At 44.0% G+C, this 20,532-nt stretch overlaps 1 protein-coding gene across 1 annotated transcript in view; it reads right to left on the reverse strand.

Moving 5' to 3' along the window:
• The window catches only part of DSG2 (desmoglein 2), a 74,863-nt gene that overhangs the window by 24,914 nt on the left and 29,417 nt on the right, over window positions 1–20,532 (reverse strand). The window contains exons 2-7 of the mRNA XM_075584802.1: window positions 10,322–10,357; window positions 9,331–9,462; window positions 8,515–8,676; window positions 8,074–8,218; window positions 7,411–7,571; window positions 3,242–3,376 (exon numbers count right to left, since the gene is read on the reverse strand). Of these exons, the coding sequence (XP_075440917.1) occupies window positions 3,242–3,376; window positions 7,411–7,571; window positions 8,074–8,218; window positions 8,515–8,676; window positions 9,331–9,462; window positions 10,322–10,357 (771 nt within the window). The remainder of the gene's footprint in view (window positions 1–3,241; window positions 3,377–7,410; window positions 7,572–8,073; window positions 8,219–8,514; window positions 8,677–9,330; window positions 9,463–10,321; window positions 10,358–20,532) is intronic.

Genomic DNA, 20,532 nt, shown 5'->3' on the forward strand with positions numbered 1-20,532 from the left:
ATTGAGAAATTTCTTACCCTAGGACAGTGGTTTAAAACCTTTTTTTGGTTAAGGAACCCCAGAATTAGATTGAGAAATTCTGGGGAACCCCAATCCTCTCCCCCCCCTCACGTCTCACACACACACACTTTAAGGGAGCTGCCGGCAAAAATCCCTGCAGTGAGAGCGCACTCTCCTACCAGATCCTTCCTCTCCCTCCCGTCAGCCTGAAGTTGAACGTGACTTTTGGTGCCGACAGGAGCAGTGAGAGGAAGGATTGCAGTGACCAGGTGGCTGCTGCTGCTCTCGGGAGCTGCCGGGTCACTGTTGCGTGGGGTGCCGCAAGGCCAGCTGAGAAAGTTGTCCCAGTTCTCCCCCTGGCAGCTGCGGAACCCCTGAGGGTTCTCGTGGAACCCTGGTTGAAAATTGCTGCCCCAGGAGAAACATGGAAGTAACCTTTGCTGCAGCCATAAGCTTGGGAAGTATATTATTTTACACTTCATTTTTGTTCAAATTTTTTAGGGCTCTTCTGGTTTACTCAAACAAAAGAAGGGAGCGCTCCCTTCTTTTGTTTCAGTGTTTGCTAGTCCCGGTTGATCGCCGGAGAGTACTGGAGCTGCAGGAAGAAGATGACCAGGCGGTGGAGGACTCCTGATAAGGGCTGTCTCAACTTTCTTGTTCTTCTGGTTTACTAACCAGCTTTAATCGCAATGTAACTCATGTACCGCACGTATAGTGCTTCTAAGATGTTATGTTAGGCCCTGCATATCTGTCATGCATCCTACCTATGGACTATACTAGTTTAATCTCTTCTCTATGCAGTGTAGGTAGAGTTGCCAGGTGTCCGGATTTGAAGCGGACAGACCGGTATTTTGCCAACGTGTCCGGTAAAAAAAATGAGAGATAATACTGGACATGTATGTGTCTGGTATTACATCTCTGAACGTGTAAAGGGCAGCGTAAGTGCAGAGTGCGGCCGGGAGCAGAGCAAGACGCGCGAGTGTGGAATGCGGCCGGAATCGGACTGAGGTGTGTGGCCAGCAGCAGAGTGAGACACAGCCAATTGTAGTGCAAGTTAAAGCAGAGGAGGGCGGCATGATGCTGTCTGATGATGGGGAGGGTGATGTCTGAGTAAGAGGACTGCGGGGGCAGAGCCCACACCACGGTGGCACCATGTCACGCCTGTATGCCCGCAGACCTGGCAAGACCCCAGTACTGAGGTGGGAACGGTATTACACCACACACTCACAGCAGTGGGAGCAAGCCCGGAGTGTGGTATAGCGTTGCTGGGCCTGTAGAGAAAGTGGTTAATGATACTTGCAATGTCTGATGGTGTAAGCGTAAGAATGGTCGTGTCCGTGTGCCAATGTCCAGGGGTCCAGAGAGTAGAGTCGTCAGGGTACAAAGCTAGGTCCAAGGATGCCAGAGGTAAACAAGGTAGTGTTCGTAGCAAGGTTCAAAGAGGTACAGAGAGCAGGGTAGTCCAGGACAAGCAGGGGTCAAAGCCAGGGAAATCCAAAGTAAACACAGGAGCAGGATACAGCAGGGACACAGAGGGAGCACAGCATAGGTCAGCACACACAGGGAAACAGGAACTATGCAGAGCGAGGAAGAAGAGGACAGATAGGGATTATAAAGGGAGACACACCAATAGGAGAGAGGGGAGGAGCAGAGAGAGAAGTGGGAGACAACAGAGATAGGTCAGGGAGAGAAGAGGAGGAGACAGAAGGGGCAGTCAGGGGAATGGCCTGTAGGGATTGGGAGGAGGAGTCAGGAACGTGGCAGACCAAAGAAGAAAAGTGTGTGCGTGTGCCCTCTGCCAGCTGAGGGAGCGTGCGCACAGGCCGCGTCACCAGGCGCGTGGAGCGCCGCGCCGCGGGTACTCCGCTGGAGGGAGGCAAAGGAGCGGACGGGGCCGCCAGGGAAGGTGAGGTACTGGCCGTGGGCATAGCGGTTGTCTGGTAGCGGGGAGCGTCACTGCAGGGGCTCGGGGACCGCGAGACCTGCGGGGCATGCGCTGAGGCAGTGGGATAGAGGGAGAGGTAGACGGAACGGGACAGGAATGGGAAAGGGTAGAGGGATTGGAAGGAGATGGGACAGAGGGAGAGAAAGAAGGGGAAGGAATCCCCTGAATCGTCACACACCAGTGGTGAGCGATCTGAGACTGCAGTGACAGCTTCCAGTGTCACTGTCTGCCAGGAGGACCCCACAGGTAAGACATTTTGACAGGAGGGGGAGAGGAGGGAGTGGTGTAAGAGGAGGATGAGGAGAGGGTGGTGTAAGAGGAGGATGAAGAGGGGGGTGGTGTGAGATGATGAGGAGTAGTAGTAATAGACTAGTAGTGGTGGTGTGAGATGAGGGGGTGGAAAGGAAAAAGGGAAGGTGAGAGGATGAAGAGAGGATATGGGGGGTGAGAGGATGAGGTGGGTTGCAACAATCTTGGAAATAGTGGGAGAGGAGCATTAAGATTAGTATTGCTCACCATGTACAGTATGACTGCAGGTATGTTATTTATAAATGATCTGACGTTATGTCATTTCTTTCAAATTTCACTCCCAGTTTGCACCTTTTCATATTCTATTTCGTAAAAAATGCTGGGAGGGTGCTCAATGCCCAGAATTTTTTTATGAAATAGAATATGAAATGGTGCAAACTAGGAGTGAAAAAAAAAAAAGGACAGAAGGGTCAGATAATTTATAAATAACATACCTCCCCACCGACTTGCATCTTTCACCATTGTGTCCAGGTATTTTTGGAGAAGCCACCTGACAACCCTAAATGTAGGACATTCCAAGGACACATTATAAAATTGGAAATGTAGGAACCGGCTGAGAGGGCCACCATGACGTGATGGCAGTTAAGCCATAAGATTGAACTAGATGACATTAACTGGATGACATGCATATTGGAAGAAAATGTATAACATTAATTAATTAATTTGTCATATAGGAAGCGCTTTGGGGCTTATTTGTTTTCTGTTCAAAACATCAAACTCGCATGCAATAGGTTGATTAAATGCATCGTATATGAGACGAAGATAACAATAATTTTCTCAAACACATTACTTCTTTGTTAAATTCTGTTTAGTGGAGTAATTGGATGATACTGAAGTATTGTGCTCTGGCTCACACTCACTAAAACATGGCCAAGAGTTTGTGAACGTTAAGGCCAATTAACTTGAAATGCTTGTTTGCATTGCAAAAGCAGAACTTGAATATAAATTTACAGCTGTTTATGCAAAACACTTCAGTGTGCAACCTACCTGTGACTTTTCAAGGCGTGGAATGTTATCATTCACATCCTTTATGTTGATGGTGAGGGTAGATTTTCCACCCAGTCCAATTGCGTCCCCATTTCTGTCTGTCACGTCAACAGACATAGTGTAACTGCTTTGTTTCTAAAGGAAAGCAGACAGTGATTTTACATTTAGTGCATGACCCTTTCCTTCTGCAGAGAAAAAAGGTTTATAATTGCTAACCAAGAGATGCACATTTAACAGAATACTGTTTTACACATCGCACCAAAATCTATTTTAGAAAGTGGTCCACTTTGATTAGCATAGACTTGCAATTACCTACCGTGTAAATAATAATAATAATAATAATAATAATAATAATAATAATAATACATTAATGTTGTATGCAAGACAATGATTCTTGAATGTCACAATGAAGCTACTAAAATTGTTAATGAGCGAAAGTTTATAAAAGTAGATAAATGGTTTACATTTTAAAATACATATTTCCTGGATTTATACGTTACTGGTCTCAAAGTTTCACTGAGATTTTTATTTTAGAACAAGATTGTAACCTGGGCGTCCTCCAGAGCTGAAGAGAGTTATTTTTAGCTCCTGGGTCTCCACTGATTCCCGAGATACATTATGAGTGAAGTGACCTCATGCTTTTTAAAGAGGCTTTCAAAGGCTGTCCAATAGGAAGCTGCACAAGCTGTTCCAGCTTCCTATTGTCCTGAGATTTAGCAGCCATTTGGTTTACCCTGGAGGGATATTTAAACCTCGTAACTTTACCGGTAGGTAACTCGGAAACCCGGGGTTCCCACAGAAAAGAAAATAGTGCAGTTCAGTTCCTGGGGAATCCACCAGCATCCATCCGATGGAGGAAAAAAATGGGAGTGGGTGGAAATGAAAAGTCAAGATTTTACAATGAAAATAGGTAAAGTAAGATCAAATACAGATAGTAAAGAAAATACATGCTCCGGATTAATATTATTTGCGGCTTCTAAGGCTGTGACTGTTATAGTGTTGCAAATATGACGTGACTACAATCTTACACTTGGAGGCCTAAACAGTGATAAAATCAGTGCATTGCCGATCGTCTTTGCATCGTTTTATCGCACTATAAAAACATGTGTCAAAAAGGTATTCACTAAGAAAAAACACAAGTTTTTTAACGTTTGATAAAAAAAATGCAAGATTGAACTACTGGTTTATTTTTTTTTTCTAGGTGTTATCGCGCTTTAAGGGTTTTTTGTTTTCCAAGTCCTATTGCGCTGTAAGTGTTAGTTTAAACTGCAGCTTGGAAGAGCTGCACGAAGACGCTGCATCTCCATGCACAGCACTTACAGGCGATCGTGCAGTTTAAATATTAATTTTAATAATGGTGCATGAGAGCAGGGGGGTCTTCTGAGATGAACCGCATTAATTTCAGCGTCGGGAGGGGGGGGGGGCCCTTTTTCCCAAGTTATAGGCCCTTGTATGGGGTACTGGTATCCCCATCATTTTAAAATCCTCCACGTCACATGACCGGGGGATTTAAATACTGCAGGAGATACCGGCACCCCATACGGGGCCTGTAACTCGGAAAGCAAGGAGTCCCCAAGGCTGAAATTAATGTGGTTCAGCTCCGGAGACCCCCTGCTCCTGCACACTAGTATTTAGGGGGGAAAAAATGAGGAGTACAAAGTGATTGTACACCAAAGAACATTCACTTAAATGCACACTACCAATTTAAAATATAACTTTTAATACTTTAATACAAATTGTCCCTGACGAAGCTCTGTAATAGGAGGGAAACGTGCGTTGGGCACGTGATGATGTCATCAGCCTCCGTTATGGGGCTGTTTTAAAACAGTGTTTGTCAGTCAGGTTTTCAGTATAGCAACATATATAACAATAGTTTAATAGTGAGGGAATGGTTCCTTATGTTCATTGGTATTAACCACCTGGATTCAACATCTAAAGGATAGTATAGTGTTCCATCCCTACTGCTAACTCAATTTATTCATCTATTGGGCTAGCTACTGATATGGTGGGCTTGTTTGCTCACCCTGGCCGTTTGCACCTCTGTAGCCTCTATCACTCCATTTTCAACTGTGTATTGGAGTGTTTATACAGGAGAGGTGATTTTGGTGCATATGTTATTTGATTTAATTTATTTTTATTCTTTATTACACATTTCTTCGGTAATATATGTTTTAAGTATATAATAGTATTAAAAGTTATATTTTAAATTGGTAGTGTGCATTTAAATTAATTTTCTTTGGTGTACAATCACTTTGTACTCCTCATTTTTTTCCCCCCTGATTCACTTTCAGTTCACAGTTGCACCTACTTTCATTTATAATTATCGATTACATTATTATTTTCCACATCACAATTAGTATGGTTTAATTGATCACTTCCTTACCCCCCCCCTCCTTGTACACTAGTATTTATAATTAAAAAATACATTAAAAAAAACTTAATTAATTACTGTAGTGGCTAGCCGCTAAGGCAGTGGTTTTCAACCTTTTTTTTGGTTAGGGAACCCCAGAATTAGATTGTGAAATTCTGGGGAACCCCAACCCTCGCCACCCCCCCCTTTGCGCCATCACTCCCTCTCTCCCTTTTAGTGTTGCAACATGGGGCATTTGCAGGAGACAAGTGTCCCATCCCCCCTTCCAAGAGAGAGCGCGCGCGCCTCCCCAATCATCTCTCTTCCTCGTCAGCCGGTGCCGACCTGAGCAGGCAGAGAGAGGAAGAATAGCCTATTAGCAGGGGAGTCGCCGGTCACTGCAATATGGGGTGGCTGCTGCATCGCCGGGTCTAGGACAGCTGGGAGAATTGTCCCAGCTCTCTCCCCCCCCCCCTGGTGGCCACGGAATCCCTGATGAAAACCACTGTGAAGGTAATGAAGCTGGTCTCCTGAACTGAACCGTGTTGATTTCAGCCTCGTGGCCCACCTGCTTCCTGAGTTATAGGCCCTGGTATTGGGTGTCAGTATCTCCTGCAGTATTTAAATCCCCTGGTCACGTGACGCGGAGGATTTAAAAATGGCGGGGATACCGGCACCCCATACAATAGCCTGTAACTCGGGAGGTTCTCGAGGCAGAAATCAATGCGGCTCAGCTCAGGAGACCCCCTGCTCCCGTATATTAGTATTAAAATTCACATTAAAGCAGCTTCATTACCTTAGCGGCTAGCCGCTACGGCAATGAAGGGGTTAAGGCACAGTAGCTGGTTTATTGGGGGCAGAGGGGGTAAGTACTTGGCCCAGGGTGGGTGGCTAGGCTTACTGGGAAGGTTGCGGGAGGAGTCAACCCCTTCATTACTATAGCGGTGGTAACAGAGGTTAAAACTCCTCTCCCCCCCCCCCCCACTACCCACCGGTAGGCCTAACCACCCACCCTAGACCAAGTACCGTTTTCACCCAATCCCTCTACCCCCAATAAACATTAAAATACCTACTAACTACCAATACACAACTCACCAACCCTCTGTACCCCCAAACCCGTCCCCCCCCTAACACATACAGTACAATAATGGGCAAAATTACTATCATCCAGGTATGGATAATAGTGCATTTGCCCATTAAAAATAAAACCAGCCATCATAAAGTAAATTAAAGTTCTACTTACCCCTGCCAGGATGAAGGCCATACTTGTCTTCCTCCCCTGTCCTTATACTCCGTTGGCAGGAACATTACAATAAAAATAATAAAATAAAAACCTAATGGCCACTAACCCATTAATCACCTTAGCAGTAAGTAACCACTATAGTAAGGGGTTAACCTCCCTCCCGCGCTAACCAGCCAGCCAGACTAACCACTCTCCCCAGGGCAACTACCCCCACCCTCTTTCATGTACGAGGCACAAGTTTGATAAGCAGGGCAGTGATTGCCAGTTCTGTTTTCGAAGAAGTTCTGCAGCAGCTGCACTGGCCCCTGTGCCTCCCACGTAGACCAGCCCATACACTTTAATAGAGTTTAACTGATTAAAGTCAACACTTCCATTAAAATGTCATGTTTTGGTAACCGCACTACCCCCTACTCCCCCCACCCCACCCCCATCCCCTCACCCCACAAACCTCACTTGTTTGTCTCCTTAGAGGTTGTCATTTCTGCCTTGTAGCATGAATGTGTAAGGAGAGGAAGGACAAGCAAAGTCTCCCCATAGCAATTACATTCATTTAATATTAAATAGATTTCCCATTACCTCTCTGTCAAGGTTGGCAACAGTTGTGCGAACTTCACCTGTATTTTTACCAATAATAAATATTTGCAATAGTCCTTGAGAGACAATTCTATAAGCAAGTTTAGTATTCAAGGTATTTGGCTCATCTGCATCAGTTGCATTTAGTTGCATCACAAAGGTATCTGTACAGAAACAAAATACAAATCAAATGAGCATATTATATGATCCTTCCACACTATATTGTAAAAAACATGCAATGAACAAGCTTACCTTATATCAGGACTGTGAAACTGTTGGCATGTACTGTATGACACAATGCAGGACAAGGCTATCACAGAAAAATATAACTATGCCACTTCGGAACTTGCATAACCCAAGTACAGAACTAACTGAATGTGTCTTAAAAAAGTGTCGTGCTCAAAGTATTTTTAAATAATAATAAATAGTGAATAGTTTGGAGGGGGGCGGGGACACAATACACAGAGACCTCTCATCAAAAAGTGAAAGTGTAATCATACAGGTCAAATATTAAAAACAAAACATTATGAAGCCCCCACTGTATACACCCCACAGTACATTTCATAAGGCATCCCTTTTCACTTAATTTCTATGTCTTATATTTGAAGTATTTAATTGGCACAAAAAGCATTAAACTTTTTTAAGAACAGTTAAGTACTAACTTACTTTCTGAACTCAACTCTTCTACTATTCCAACAAAATGTTCTTGTGTAAAAACTGGATAATTGTCATTGATATCGATAACTTTCACTCGAAGATCTATCGGAGCTTCAATATTCTGTCCATTCGGACCCAAAGCATACCCTTTCAGCTGAAACAAAGTTGGTGGATATATTGCAGGTGAATACATATATATATATATTTCAATACTGTTTAAAATTGTTTTATAGTCTTGTACTTATAAATCATTTACACATACTGAAACGTACCCATTTGGGAAATCTGAATTTGTGTTTCATAAATAATCACCAGATGTCTAATTTTCAACAATGGCATGGATTCCAAATCAAAACAAATCTACAATTACAAAATGGCCAATGCCAATGCAATTATTTTGTATTGGCAAAAGCAGTCTCTGTTTACCAAACGTACGAGTGCACAACTTACATAGAACATTGGGGTTTCCTCTCTGTCCACAATCCCAGTTACATTCAGTTCTCCAGTACGTTCATTAATAATGAATAAACCATATGGGGCTTCCGTAACTCCTTTGCCAGTGATTTTGTATCGAATTGCCTTGTTTAGAGCATCAATTGAATCAGATTGTATCTGATAAAAGAAAAAGGATGTGTTTAATATGAATAAATAAACAAATAACTATATATCCAGCATATGTGATTGGGCCTGCCGCCCATTCAGTTAAGATTAGAAATCTACTTTCTATGTATAATAATTTTCTAAAGCTTTTGCCGCAGATTTTTTTCACTAATAAAAATCACATTTTTCCCTCGAGAGCAAAACAAGAATAAAAGTTTGATAATGCCCCATCCCAAATGTCTATATCTGGAGTTCCCAACTCGAGTCCTTAAGGACCACCAACAGGCCAGGTATTAGGAATAGCCCTGCTTCAGAACAGGTGGTTAAATCAGTGGCTCAGTCAAAATGACAGCCACCTGTGCTGAAGTCGAGATATACCCAACACCTGGCCTGTTAGTAGCCCTTGAGGACTCATGTTGACCACCCTTAGGCTATACAACATCACAAGGTGAATTCCCCTAATTGCATCTCAAATAGAAATACTTTGTATTGAATTAATAAAGCAGACATTGTCATGGCATCCACTTCACTAACCCATCATGATTTTTCTTAACCTTAGTTAAGTCAGGTATGACAGTTTGATAATAATGGGATTACCTCTAATGAATTCCCAACAAGAATTAGTAAACGAAACACACAATACACATTCATGTCAAAAAGACTCACTTTAGCAATGGGATTCCTCCAAGAATTATCCTGTTCCTCAGTAATGGATACTGGGGGGATGATCCACTCTCGCTTAAGTCTTACTAAGCTTGAAGAATCAGCTTGAACACCATCTTTACTCTTACTGATCACCTTTCAGGGTAGAAAAAAAAAAAGTCGAACCGATTCAACAGAGCACAGAAAACGTAAAGCATTATTTTCTGCTTTAAATGTTCACCGTTAGATTTTCCAAAATAAGTTTGGTCATTTCCTAAAACCCCTCCCTGCATTACAGTGGATGGCCCCCTACATTTGCCCTCAAATTCAATGCTATGTGCAATATCGTAAAACACTTGGCAGCGACCTTGAAAGCTACAGTACAGCAAATACTAGAATTATGTTGTAATTAATTCAAATTAGAAATGATTTCTATTCTGAGACAGAAAAGGAATTTGGGTTTGAGAAATGTGTGATTGAAGGAGAGGTATACCACAAAACAGAACGGTTACACGGTTTCAAGAAATTCCTGGCAATTTTTTATTAACATTCATTTACACTTGTATAAAACAGAGGTAAAGAAAATCAAATCTTGAGGCAGTCGGAGTTTGGTGAATGTTAAACATCTATATATTAAAGAATTAAATGACAGAATTTTTTGCATATAAATAATTTTTAAAATGCAGGCCTATTTAATAGGTTACTGCACCAGTTCCTATGCCATGTCCAATGTTTTAAGTTGAATATAAACATTTTTCAAAGTTGAAAGGTCCATATTGGTACCAAAGCTTTGGATCTGTTAGCACATACATTTTGTTCACAATGAACTGAAGTGTGTCTGGGTCTCGCTTATTTGAGAACTGTGCAGTTTTGGCATATTCATTTTCTATAGTATGGGTACATAATTGTTCTTACCCAAAGTATAAATATACATAGGCAAAGGCACACTTGTCAAACACACTAAAGTTCTATAGGTGTACAGTTTTCACACCCCAGATAAAAAAAAATCTTATACCTGTACATGAAGTCCATGTCCAAAACCCAAGACAACCTATAAAACAAAAACATGATTTCACTTTTTAGTGACAATGTTAAATATTGATATATTGCCTCACTAAAACTTGTGAGCCATTGTTTCACAGGTACCATATAATTATAAACTCATCTGCATACAATTTGAATAAAAATGCAAAGAAAATACATGTACTATATTACTTAAAGTTCCAATCAGTCAATCCACCAAAGCAAATCAAAACTTTGTTTTGTATATCGAAAACAAGATATATATTTTTAAATCTTTTATTTGTAAAATGCCAATATATTCCGCATCATGGTAGAGTGGAGGTATATAGCTTTGATAATGACATAAAAATATGAACAAACCTGCACAGATACAAAAAGGTAATGAGCGCCCTGCTTGTAAACAATCTAGAGGGGCAATATTGAAACAGAAAGGTAAGGTGGCTGCTCATTGTGGGGTGGATTATGCATCAGGATGGAGAATGGTCCAGCCGCATAGCTGGTCTCATTAAGGCTTGGGGTATGGATTTTGGGGGGTGTTAGGGTTAGGGTTAGGGTTTGGTCTAGGCACACAGCAGGTACCAATAAGGTTGGCGGAGTGGAGGGGGGGGGAGCATGTTAGCTGTGTGCTAGATAGGCTTCCTTGAAAAAGGTGAGATTTCATAGATTTTTTAAATGACTAAATACTGGGAGAGAGTTTTAGGCTGCGGTCACGCTGCTGCTGAGCTCGCTCATGCTTGAGAGGGGTGACGTCACCAGCTGTTCTGCAAGAATTTTAAGCGGGGGGCGTGGCTAATAAGGGAAAGGGCGTGTCATTGGCTGGATCGGCTCTGTGCGTCTCTGTGTGTGTGTTTGTGTCATTGCCTATGTGTCTCTGTGTGTGTGTGTGTGTGTCTACATTCTCTCCTCCCCCTTCCAAAAATGGCAATTAAAAACATTTGTGCAAGAAAAATAAAAAACCTCTCCACTCCCCCCCCCCCCTTTCACCTCTCTCCACTCTGGTCAGAGCAGGGTCATGTTACCCTGCTCTCCGCTCCAAAGTCAAACTCTTTTGTCTTGCCAAGCCCCAAGCTTGGGAGTGCGTGCGTGCTCGCGCAGGAGCGCGCACACAGCACGAGCGTGGGTGGGAGGATTACCATTCACACAGTTAACTGTGCCAAGCGCGGTCAGCACCCGCTGGGACACGGCCTTATGGCACGGTATAGGAAATTCCAGAGAAAGGGGGCAGCACAGGAGAAGCCTTGTAGATGGGGGTGCGAGGCAGTGATAAGGTAGAAGGAAAAGCAGAGGTCATGGGCAGAGCGTGTTTCGCCTTTAGGTATATATTTGGGGATGAGGGCTGAGATGTAAGGGGAGACAGAGCCATTGAGAGCTTTGTAACTCAAAGCTAGTGTTTTACATTTTATTCTAAAAGATATGGGAAGCCAGTGTAGGGATTTGCGTAGTGGAGTGGAGTAGCAGAAGTGGAGCGGTGAGGGAGGTAGATGATTATGGCTGCAGCATTTTGGATGAATTGGGAGATAAGACAGGTGGACAAGGAGAAGGAAAACTAGGAGAAGGTTGCAGTCGTCAAGGCGGAAAAGCACGAGGGAGTGAATGGCAATATTTCGGAGCTATAGACTACAGGTCTTCGTTGGGGACAATGTGAGGAATGAAGGAGAGATCAAAGTTAAAGATGACCCCTAGACAGCAGGCTTGATGTGTTGAGATTGTTTTAGTATTGACAGTGTGGGAGACTTTGGGTGTAGGGGTGGAAATGTAAGGGGGAAAGAGTAAGTGATGGGGGGAGTGTGATGTGAGTAGACAAGGTTGAAGACTGCAGAGATGACAGTAGGGAATGGGAACATTTGGAAGAAGGGTTTTGGAGTGAGCAGGGCTGCTAATGGGGGGGAAGGGAGGGAGCTCATCCCTATAAATCATTTGAGACGGGTACATAAATGAACATACACAGCACAAACACAAAGGCATTCTGATTCATTTAAAAGAAGTTCCTGAAATATGCAGTTTTTCAGAAAACAGAGCAAGATTCTGGAATGTTCTTTACCAATTGCTTAAGGGAACTTAAGTTCATACCTATAAACCAGTCTGAACAAAGTAAAATGAACAAATATGATCTGCATTTGTGTCAGTTATTCTGATGGTAATCCGTGTAGGAGGCATCTAATTGCTCGCCTAAAACAAAGTAATAAGTAGCCGAACATACCAGAAATGCAAAAGTCATATCCTTTTCTATTACACTGTATAATGAATAAATTAGGATACATATGCCTTCTGTTGTGCCTGATTACTCATGACAATCTGATGGCTATAATGTTGTCCGTGGCGAGTAGCACCCTCCACATACTGTACAGTACAAATATATTTCTCTTTAGGTTCTCAATGGTGTGCAATATCCAGCGTTATTATCACCTGTTACAGACAACATATTTGTGAAGCACAAACATCCCAAACACAAGCATCCCCCCAACCCCCAGCGTCGGCAGTGTTGCGAGTCCCATTTCACATCTCATGAGCCCCCTCTATTTCCTTCCCTCTTCCTTTGTATTTCTCTCCCCTCCGTCTCACCTTTCACTTTCTTCCCCTCCATCAATTACCCCACTCACTCAATCCCTGCCCCCCCATCTCACTCTTACTCTTTTCCTCACTCAACCCCTCTCTCCTCTCACTCTCCCCCCTGCGTCAATCACTTCACTCTCACAATTCTCCCAACAAAATATATACTTAAACAATTAAAAAAAAAACGCCCCCCAATGGAAAAAAAAAACACACACACACACACACACACACACACACAATTTAAAAAATATATAAATATATATATATATATATATATATATATATAAAACCACAATACATACATATATATATATATATATATATATATATATATATATATATATATATATATATAAAAAAATAAAAAATAAAAAAAATACAATATGTATATACATTTATACAAATGGAAATAGATGTGTTAGTCCAGTTGTGAATAAGAGAAGGAGCGGCTCAGTGAGTAAAGACACTGACTGGCACTGAGTTTGAAGCAGGGGAGCCTGGTTCAATTCCCAGTGTTGGCTCCTTGTTACCTTGGGCAAGTCACTTTATCTCCCTGTGCCTCAGGCACCAAAAAAATTAATTGTAAGCTCCACCGGGCAGGAACCTGTGCCTGCAAAATGTCTCTGTAAAGCGCTACGTAAAACTAGCAGCACTATACAAGAACATGCTATTATTATTATAAATGAGTACTTCAGTATTAGGCGATACCTTTTTTATTTGGACTAACAATGAATATCATAAGACAAGCTTTCGAGAGTGTGTCTCTCTTCCTCAGGTCGGCAATACTGATTAACAAAGGATTCTGTGGCTAAAGCAGAGATTAGGAAAGGATTTTAAAAAAAACCTCAAAAAACACAGATGTAGATAAGGTAGGGTGAGAAAAGGATGTTTGAAGACATTGGAAGGGTAATACAACGGTGACAAGGAACAGCATGGAGTGGGAAGGGGATGCTGTGGGGGGGAGAAGGTATGGATAGGAACATTGGCAGAGGCAGGCAGGATCATTACAATTCTGATAGTGTGTGAGAAACCCCATATCCGCATTAAGTTTTTGGCTGGTTTCCCCAATGTTGCATCCTTGGTCACATTTGTTACATTCAATCATATGTCAAGGCTGTCGCTCTCATTGGCCTGCGGGGTGGGGTTACGTCACAGCAGGGCTATGCAGGCCGTGAGACTCACAGCACCCTCACACCGCGTGCGCCTCTGAGATGAGTGGCTACCCACAAGCCGTGCACCGCCTGCGGACAGACATCACTGAGCAGCCGCCGCCCGCACTCACCACGCACCCGCCACCTCTCACCCACCTGCCGCCTCACACCCACACGCCGCACTAACTACCCACCCGCTGCCTCACACCCCTGCGCACCGACATCACTGAACACCCGCCGCCTCACACCCTAGCGGGACCGCCACCGCCAGCCCGCACTCAACACCCACCAGCAACACGCACTCACCAGCCACCCCACCGCCTCACACCCCTTCCCACCCTAGCGGGACCCACACCCCGCACTCACTACCCACCCGCCGCCCGTACTGAACACCCACCCGCCGCCTCACACCCTAGCGGGACACAGACCTCACACCGACCCACACCAGCCGGGAGACCTGAGCACGCCGAACCCACTGCTGCGCACACACCGATCCTGTACCGCACTGCCTATTAGAGAAAACCATCGACACACACAGACCGGGGCAACAGGTAAGCGGTCACAACACCGCGCAAAGTACAACACATACCCACCCTCACACTAACCAACACCCAACACCGCACCCTCGATATCTCTCCTACAATTACACACTCTGACCTTTTACAATACTCACACATACTGTACATTTTCATGTGTCCTGTGGCATATTACATTACTTTTTCATTCACCTGGCCACATGCATGACTTTTGTAACTTAAATTTACATTGCACTGTGGTGTTTTTACAATAAACCATTTTTCAACAACATCATATTAGGTTTTCTTGCATGTTTATTTTAAACATTCTTATAGCACCTTTCCACCAAATAGTCAACCTATTGTTACCCTATTTATAACCAATACTACCTATTACAAATTTACATCCCAAGCACGCCGGGTATATCAGCTAGTTTAAAAAAAAAACAATGCATATAACCCCCTGTGACGGTGAAGGGGTAATATGCCCATCTGGTTACCTCCGAGCCATATTGGGAGGATTAGAGTGTCAGCTCTTGAACCCAGTCATGGCACATGCATTGTACTGTAATAAAGAATGGCCAGTGGATATTCAGAGTTGAGTGCAAATAGCCGCACGGCTATTCTCAGTTGAGTGCAAATAGCCGCACGGCTATTCGCACTCAGTAGAACTTAACTGAGTGCGAATAGCCGAGCTGTTATGAACAGGTTTCTATGCCTTTATTCACTAGAAAACATTCAGAAAGTCTTATAGCTCAGTGGATATGCTACAGGCCATTAGCATGGTGGACCGGGGTTCGATTCCTGGCAGGGATGTTTATTTTTTCCCATTTTTTTTTCTACTGATTACAGTGTTCATAGCCACACGGCTATTCGCAATCAGTAGAAAAAAAAATGGAAAAATAAACATCCCTGCCAGGAATCGAACCCTGGTGCACTATGCTAATGGCCTGCAGCATAACCACTGAGCTATAAGACTTTCTGATTGTTTTCTAGTGAATAAAGGCATAGAAACCTACTGACATTACAGTGTTCATAGCAGCTCGGCTATTCGCACTCAGTTAACTTGAGTGCAAATAGCCGCACGGCTATTCGCACTCAGTAGAAAATAAAATGGAAAAAATAAACTTCCCTGCCAGGAATCGAACCCTGGTCCACTATGCTAATGGCCTGCAGCATATCCACTGAGCTATAAGACTTTCTGATTGTTTTCTAGTGAATACAGTAAAGGCATAGAAACCTGTTCATAACAGCTCGGCTATTCGCACTCAGTTAAGTTCTACTGAGTGCGAATAGCCGTGCGGCTATTTGCACTCAACTCTGAATATCCACTGCCTAAAGAATGTGTGTGTTTTACTATTACAGGAGTGCTAACCAGTGGAGATTCTCAGGCTATGAGTTTCAGGGTGGGTTTTGCGGTGAAAGTGTTGTCGGAATGTGTCTTGGTAGAAGGGGTCCAGAGTTGCTGCCCACCCCAAAAATGTATCCGGGAATCAGGTCAGCTTCCCAGGAAACAAAACACAAAACAGCGCACAACGCACAACGCTCATGGTGAAGTAAGAATGAACAATTTATATTAAAAAGTAATTTACGGTTCTGCGTACATCAGATAAAGGTAAAACAGGCATGTAACTGTAACTATGGCAGTTGTTACCACTCAGGTATCAGGACACAGGAGAAGGCTGCAGCGGATCACCCAATGTCAGGAATCTGCAGTCATATCAGGCTGTGCTTTCATCTGCTGGGCTCTTTAGAAGCGGAGGGTTCCCTTTAGGCTTCCAAGTAATCCAGGTAGATAAATCCCAAGCTCCGTTTAGCTGGTAGAGGGACAGTCTCACCGACCAGGGTCAGCTCTGCCTCCCACGCCAGCTTCTCTTAACCAGCAAAGTGATAGAATACTAAGGGTACTAGTAGATCAATAAAAGTATAATTCCAACTAGTTTCGTAGCAACTATAAAGGCCACTTCATCAGGGTAACAACTACCTGGATTACGTGGAAGCCTAAAGGGAACCCTCCGCTTCTAAAGAGCCCAGCAGATGAAAGCACATCCTGATATGACTGCAGATTCCTGACATTGGGTGATCCGCTGCAGCCTTCTCCATGCGTCCTGATACCTGAGTGGTAACAACTGTCATAGTTTCAGTTACATGCCTGTTTTACCTTTATCTGATGTACGCAGAACCTTGAATTACTTTTTAATATAAATTGTTCATTCTTACTTCACCATGAGTGTTGTGCGCTGTTTTGTGTTTTGTTTTGTCTAGATTCAGGGTCTTGGACCACCCTATCACAGCAGCAGACGCTCCCTATTAGTTACTTATACTCACTTGGGTATTAAATGGTTAATGCACTTTATTTCAATTCATTCTGTTTATTCATTATAGTTGCGCACTTGTACTGTGTTTTTCTTCAGCTTCCCAGGAACTTGTAGACACAGACCTCCGGGCAAAATCCTCCCTGGAAAGCAGTTGCGCGACTAACCGCTAGGACTCCCTGCTACAGCACAGACCAGAAAGGTAAATGAGTGCATAGGAATATGTGTATCCCGGCTACAGTAAGTGGTCCCTAGGTTAATGGGAGTCCCCGTGGCTGCCTGTGCTCTCCCAGCTGGGCCCCGGCTATCCTTTAGCTGCAGGCCTCTTCAACTCTGTCACACGTGCTTACAACACTGGCGTGTGTGCCCAGTCCTCCCTCTGCTGCAGGGTGCCGGAAGCTGAGCCAAGCTAATACTTCCGGAGCGCTGACGTCACAGAGGCCATCGCGCACTGGTGTTGGAGCTTGGCGTGGGACAGAGAAGGAAGAGGCCTGCAGCTGAAGGAGAACCGGGGCCTGGCCGCGAGAGGACCGACAGCAGGGCCAGAGGTCGGGCTCAACTTGCAGCGTCTGCCGCCCCCCCCGCCCCCCGCCGACACCAGGCCCGAGACACATGTCTCTTCTGTCCCCCAGTTGGCGGCCCTGGCTACGTCTGTAAGGTCTATAGTATATGCTCTGCCCTTGTAATAAATGTATTCAAATCAATTGTAGTGCCCCCACCAGACCCTTTTAGCATGCAGGCTAGGACAGCACTATGGCAGTGTAGGGGTTAAACTCCTTACACTTGATCCTGCATGTGAGTTGGCTCTTAGCTAGGCTACAATGTTGCAGCTCCCAGGCACATGAGGTATGACTCAGAGCTAGGAAAGATCTAGTAGACCATGTGACCCCTGGGGTGACTGTTTAGTAACAGTGAGTTTTTTTCCAGAGACTGGGGGATGAAAGGTTCCCACCCCCAGGGTATACAAGGTGGGGAACTGCCCTTTATGATTATGTGGTGTGCCCTGGGTCCTGTGTGAAGACAGGCCTGAGACGTTCAGCTGGGTTAAGTATGGCACAGTGGGTGCAAGCAAAGCAGCCAAGCACATCAGACAGGAGACTAAAGGAGAAGCCTTCTCCTTGAGCAGAGAGGGGTGAGGTTCCAAGTATATTTCCCTGGAGCTAGGAGACCAAGAGCAGCTACTCTAACGTAGGAGGGGGTGAAGCCAGCCTACACGTGGAAGGGGTAGTGTGAGGTACTAGTTCTGTATGACTTACAGGGAACTGAAAACCTGTCCTGATTATTGCGGCTTAGTATACTGAGCCTACGGCCTGGGACATAGTACCGTAGGCCGTGCTGAGCAGATGCACTTACCCCCTGCATCTGTTATCAGCACGGCTTTAGCAGCTGCTTCCACATGCGTGCGGAGGCTGAGAAAGGAGAAAATTTAAACAACTTACCGTAATTTTCTTTTCCTGGAACCATGGCAGTGGGCACCATTGGGTTAATCCCTTCTCACTCTAGGTAGGACAGGAAATAGACTTTTGCAGGTAGGCCATATAAGGCCCCTCCCTCTACCTGCACACCAGTCTTACGATTCTTCCATAGCTGAAAATATATAACTGATAGGCATTAGACCTACATAGGGAGGGTAACTATGAGCCCACTGCCATGGTTCCAGGAAAAGAAAATTACGGTAAGTTGTTTAAATTTTCTCCTTTCCTGATCACCCTGGCAGTGGGCACCATTGGGACATACCCAAGCAGTGCAAATTTTAGGGAGGGATACATCAGAATAGACAACACCAGTTTAATGTCTTATCAGTTCAACCTTTATTAATACACTTTACACTTTCTTTCACCACAGTTTCCAAGACTCTACGCCCAAAGCTTGCGTCAGCTGATGATTGTACGTCTAGTCTGTAGTATTTCAAAATGTATTGAATGAGGACCAGACAGCTGCTTTGCATATTTGCCCTGGTGTAGCCTGGGCCTTGAATGCCCATGAAGTAGCCATGGCCCTTGTAGAATGGGCTTTCACCTTCAAAGGTTTATCTTGTCCTTTGTTTTCATAAGCTTTTTTGATACAAGACACAATCCACTGTGCAATTGTAGTCTTTGATGCTGCTTGTCCTTCTTTGGTCCCTCTGGAATGACAAATAATTTGTCAGACTTTCTGATATCTCTCATCCTTTCTAGGTACACCTTAAGACATCTTACCACGTCCAATTTGTGTAACCTTTCCTCTTTCTTATTTTTTGGTTCTGGACAAATTGACGGGATCACAATCTCCTGATTCATGTGGAACTGTGATACTACCTTTGGCAGGAATTGATGTATCGGTCTAAGAACTGCCTTGTCTTGATGTATGATTAGGAATGGCCCCTTAGCAGATAGCGCCTGTAGTTCTCCCACTCTCCTTGCCGAGGTGATTGCTATCAGAAACGCCATTTTCCATGACAACCATTTTAGGCCTATGTCCTGTATTGGTTCAAACGGAGCTGCTGTTAATACATCCAAGACTAAAGACAAGTCCCATGTAGGTACTCTGTTCTTAATTTGAGGTTTTAACCTTTTAACTGCTTGAAAGAACCTGATCATCAATCTTTCCATTGCCAGATTTCTTTCCAACAAAGCTGATAGTGCCGACACTTGTACTTTTAATGAGCTGAGACTGAGACCTTTCTCAAATCCTTTATGCAGGAATTCCACTATAGATACAATTCTTGGTGAAATGAAATTTTCTCTCTCTTTTTCACACCAATCACAAAAGCAAAGCCAGATTCTATGGTATACTCTTGATGTGGAACTTTTCCTTGCTTGTAACAGGGTTTGAATTGTTTTCTCTGAACAACCCTTCAGTCTCAATGTCTCCCGCTCAATTGCCATGCCTTCAAAGCCCATTGTTTGGTATTCGGATGACATATTGGCCCCTGTTGCATCAGGCCTTTGCGATCTGGTATGTGCATGGTGTATCCCCTGCCATATTTACCAGGTGTGTAAACCAAAGCCTTCTTGGCCAGTATGGTGCTATGAATCTCACCTCTGCTCTGTCTTCCCTGATTGTTTTTGGAATCAGAGGAATTGGAGGGAACAGGTATCCCAATTTGAAGTCCCATTTGAGATTGAGAGCATCTGTAGCTTGTGCGCTTGGGTGAAATTGTCTGGAACAATAGTTCCTTACTTTGCGATTCTGGTGTGTCGCCATCAGATCGATGTCTGGTTGACCCCATCGCTCTATCAGTTCTTGAAATACTCCTGGATTTAACGCCCATTCTCCTGGGTGAATGATATTGCGACTTAGAAAGTCTGCTGTGACATTTTCTAGTCCTGGGATATGTATGGCTGTGATATCCGACAAGTGGCACTCTGCTCAACCGAGTATTTCTGCTGTGAGCTTCATCAGCTTTCTGCTCCTGGTTCCTCCTTGTTTGGCTATATATTTGACCACAGACCTTCTGTCTGATTCTAGCCATTTTGTCCTGGAAAACTTCTAGGGCCTTTTGTACTGCTTTTAATTCCAGCAGATTTGATGGTAAGTGGTTTACCTGATTTCCCCAGGTTCCTTGCACCACTTCTTCTCCCATCTGAGCCCCCCAACCTGTCTTGCTCGCATCTGTTGTAATTTTTTAACCAGTGCACAGGTTGTAGCGTTTTCCCTTTGACCAGGTTTCGGGTATCTTCCCACCAT

This window comes from Ascaphus truei, chromosome 2 (genome assembly GCF_040206685.1).
Source record: "Ascaphus truei isolate aAscTru1 chromosome 2, aAscTru1.hap1, whole genome shotgun sequence".
Taxonomy (NCBI): domain Eukaryota; kingdom Metazoa; phylum Chordata; class Amphibia; order Anura; family Ascaphidae; genus Ascaphus; species Ascaphus truei.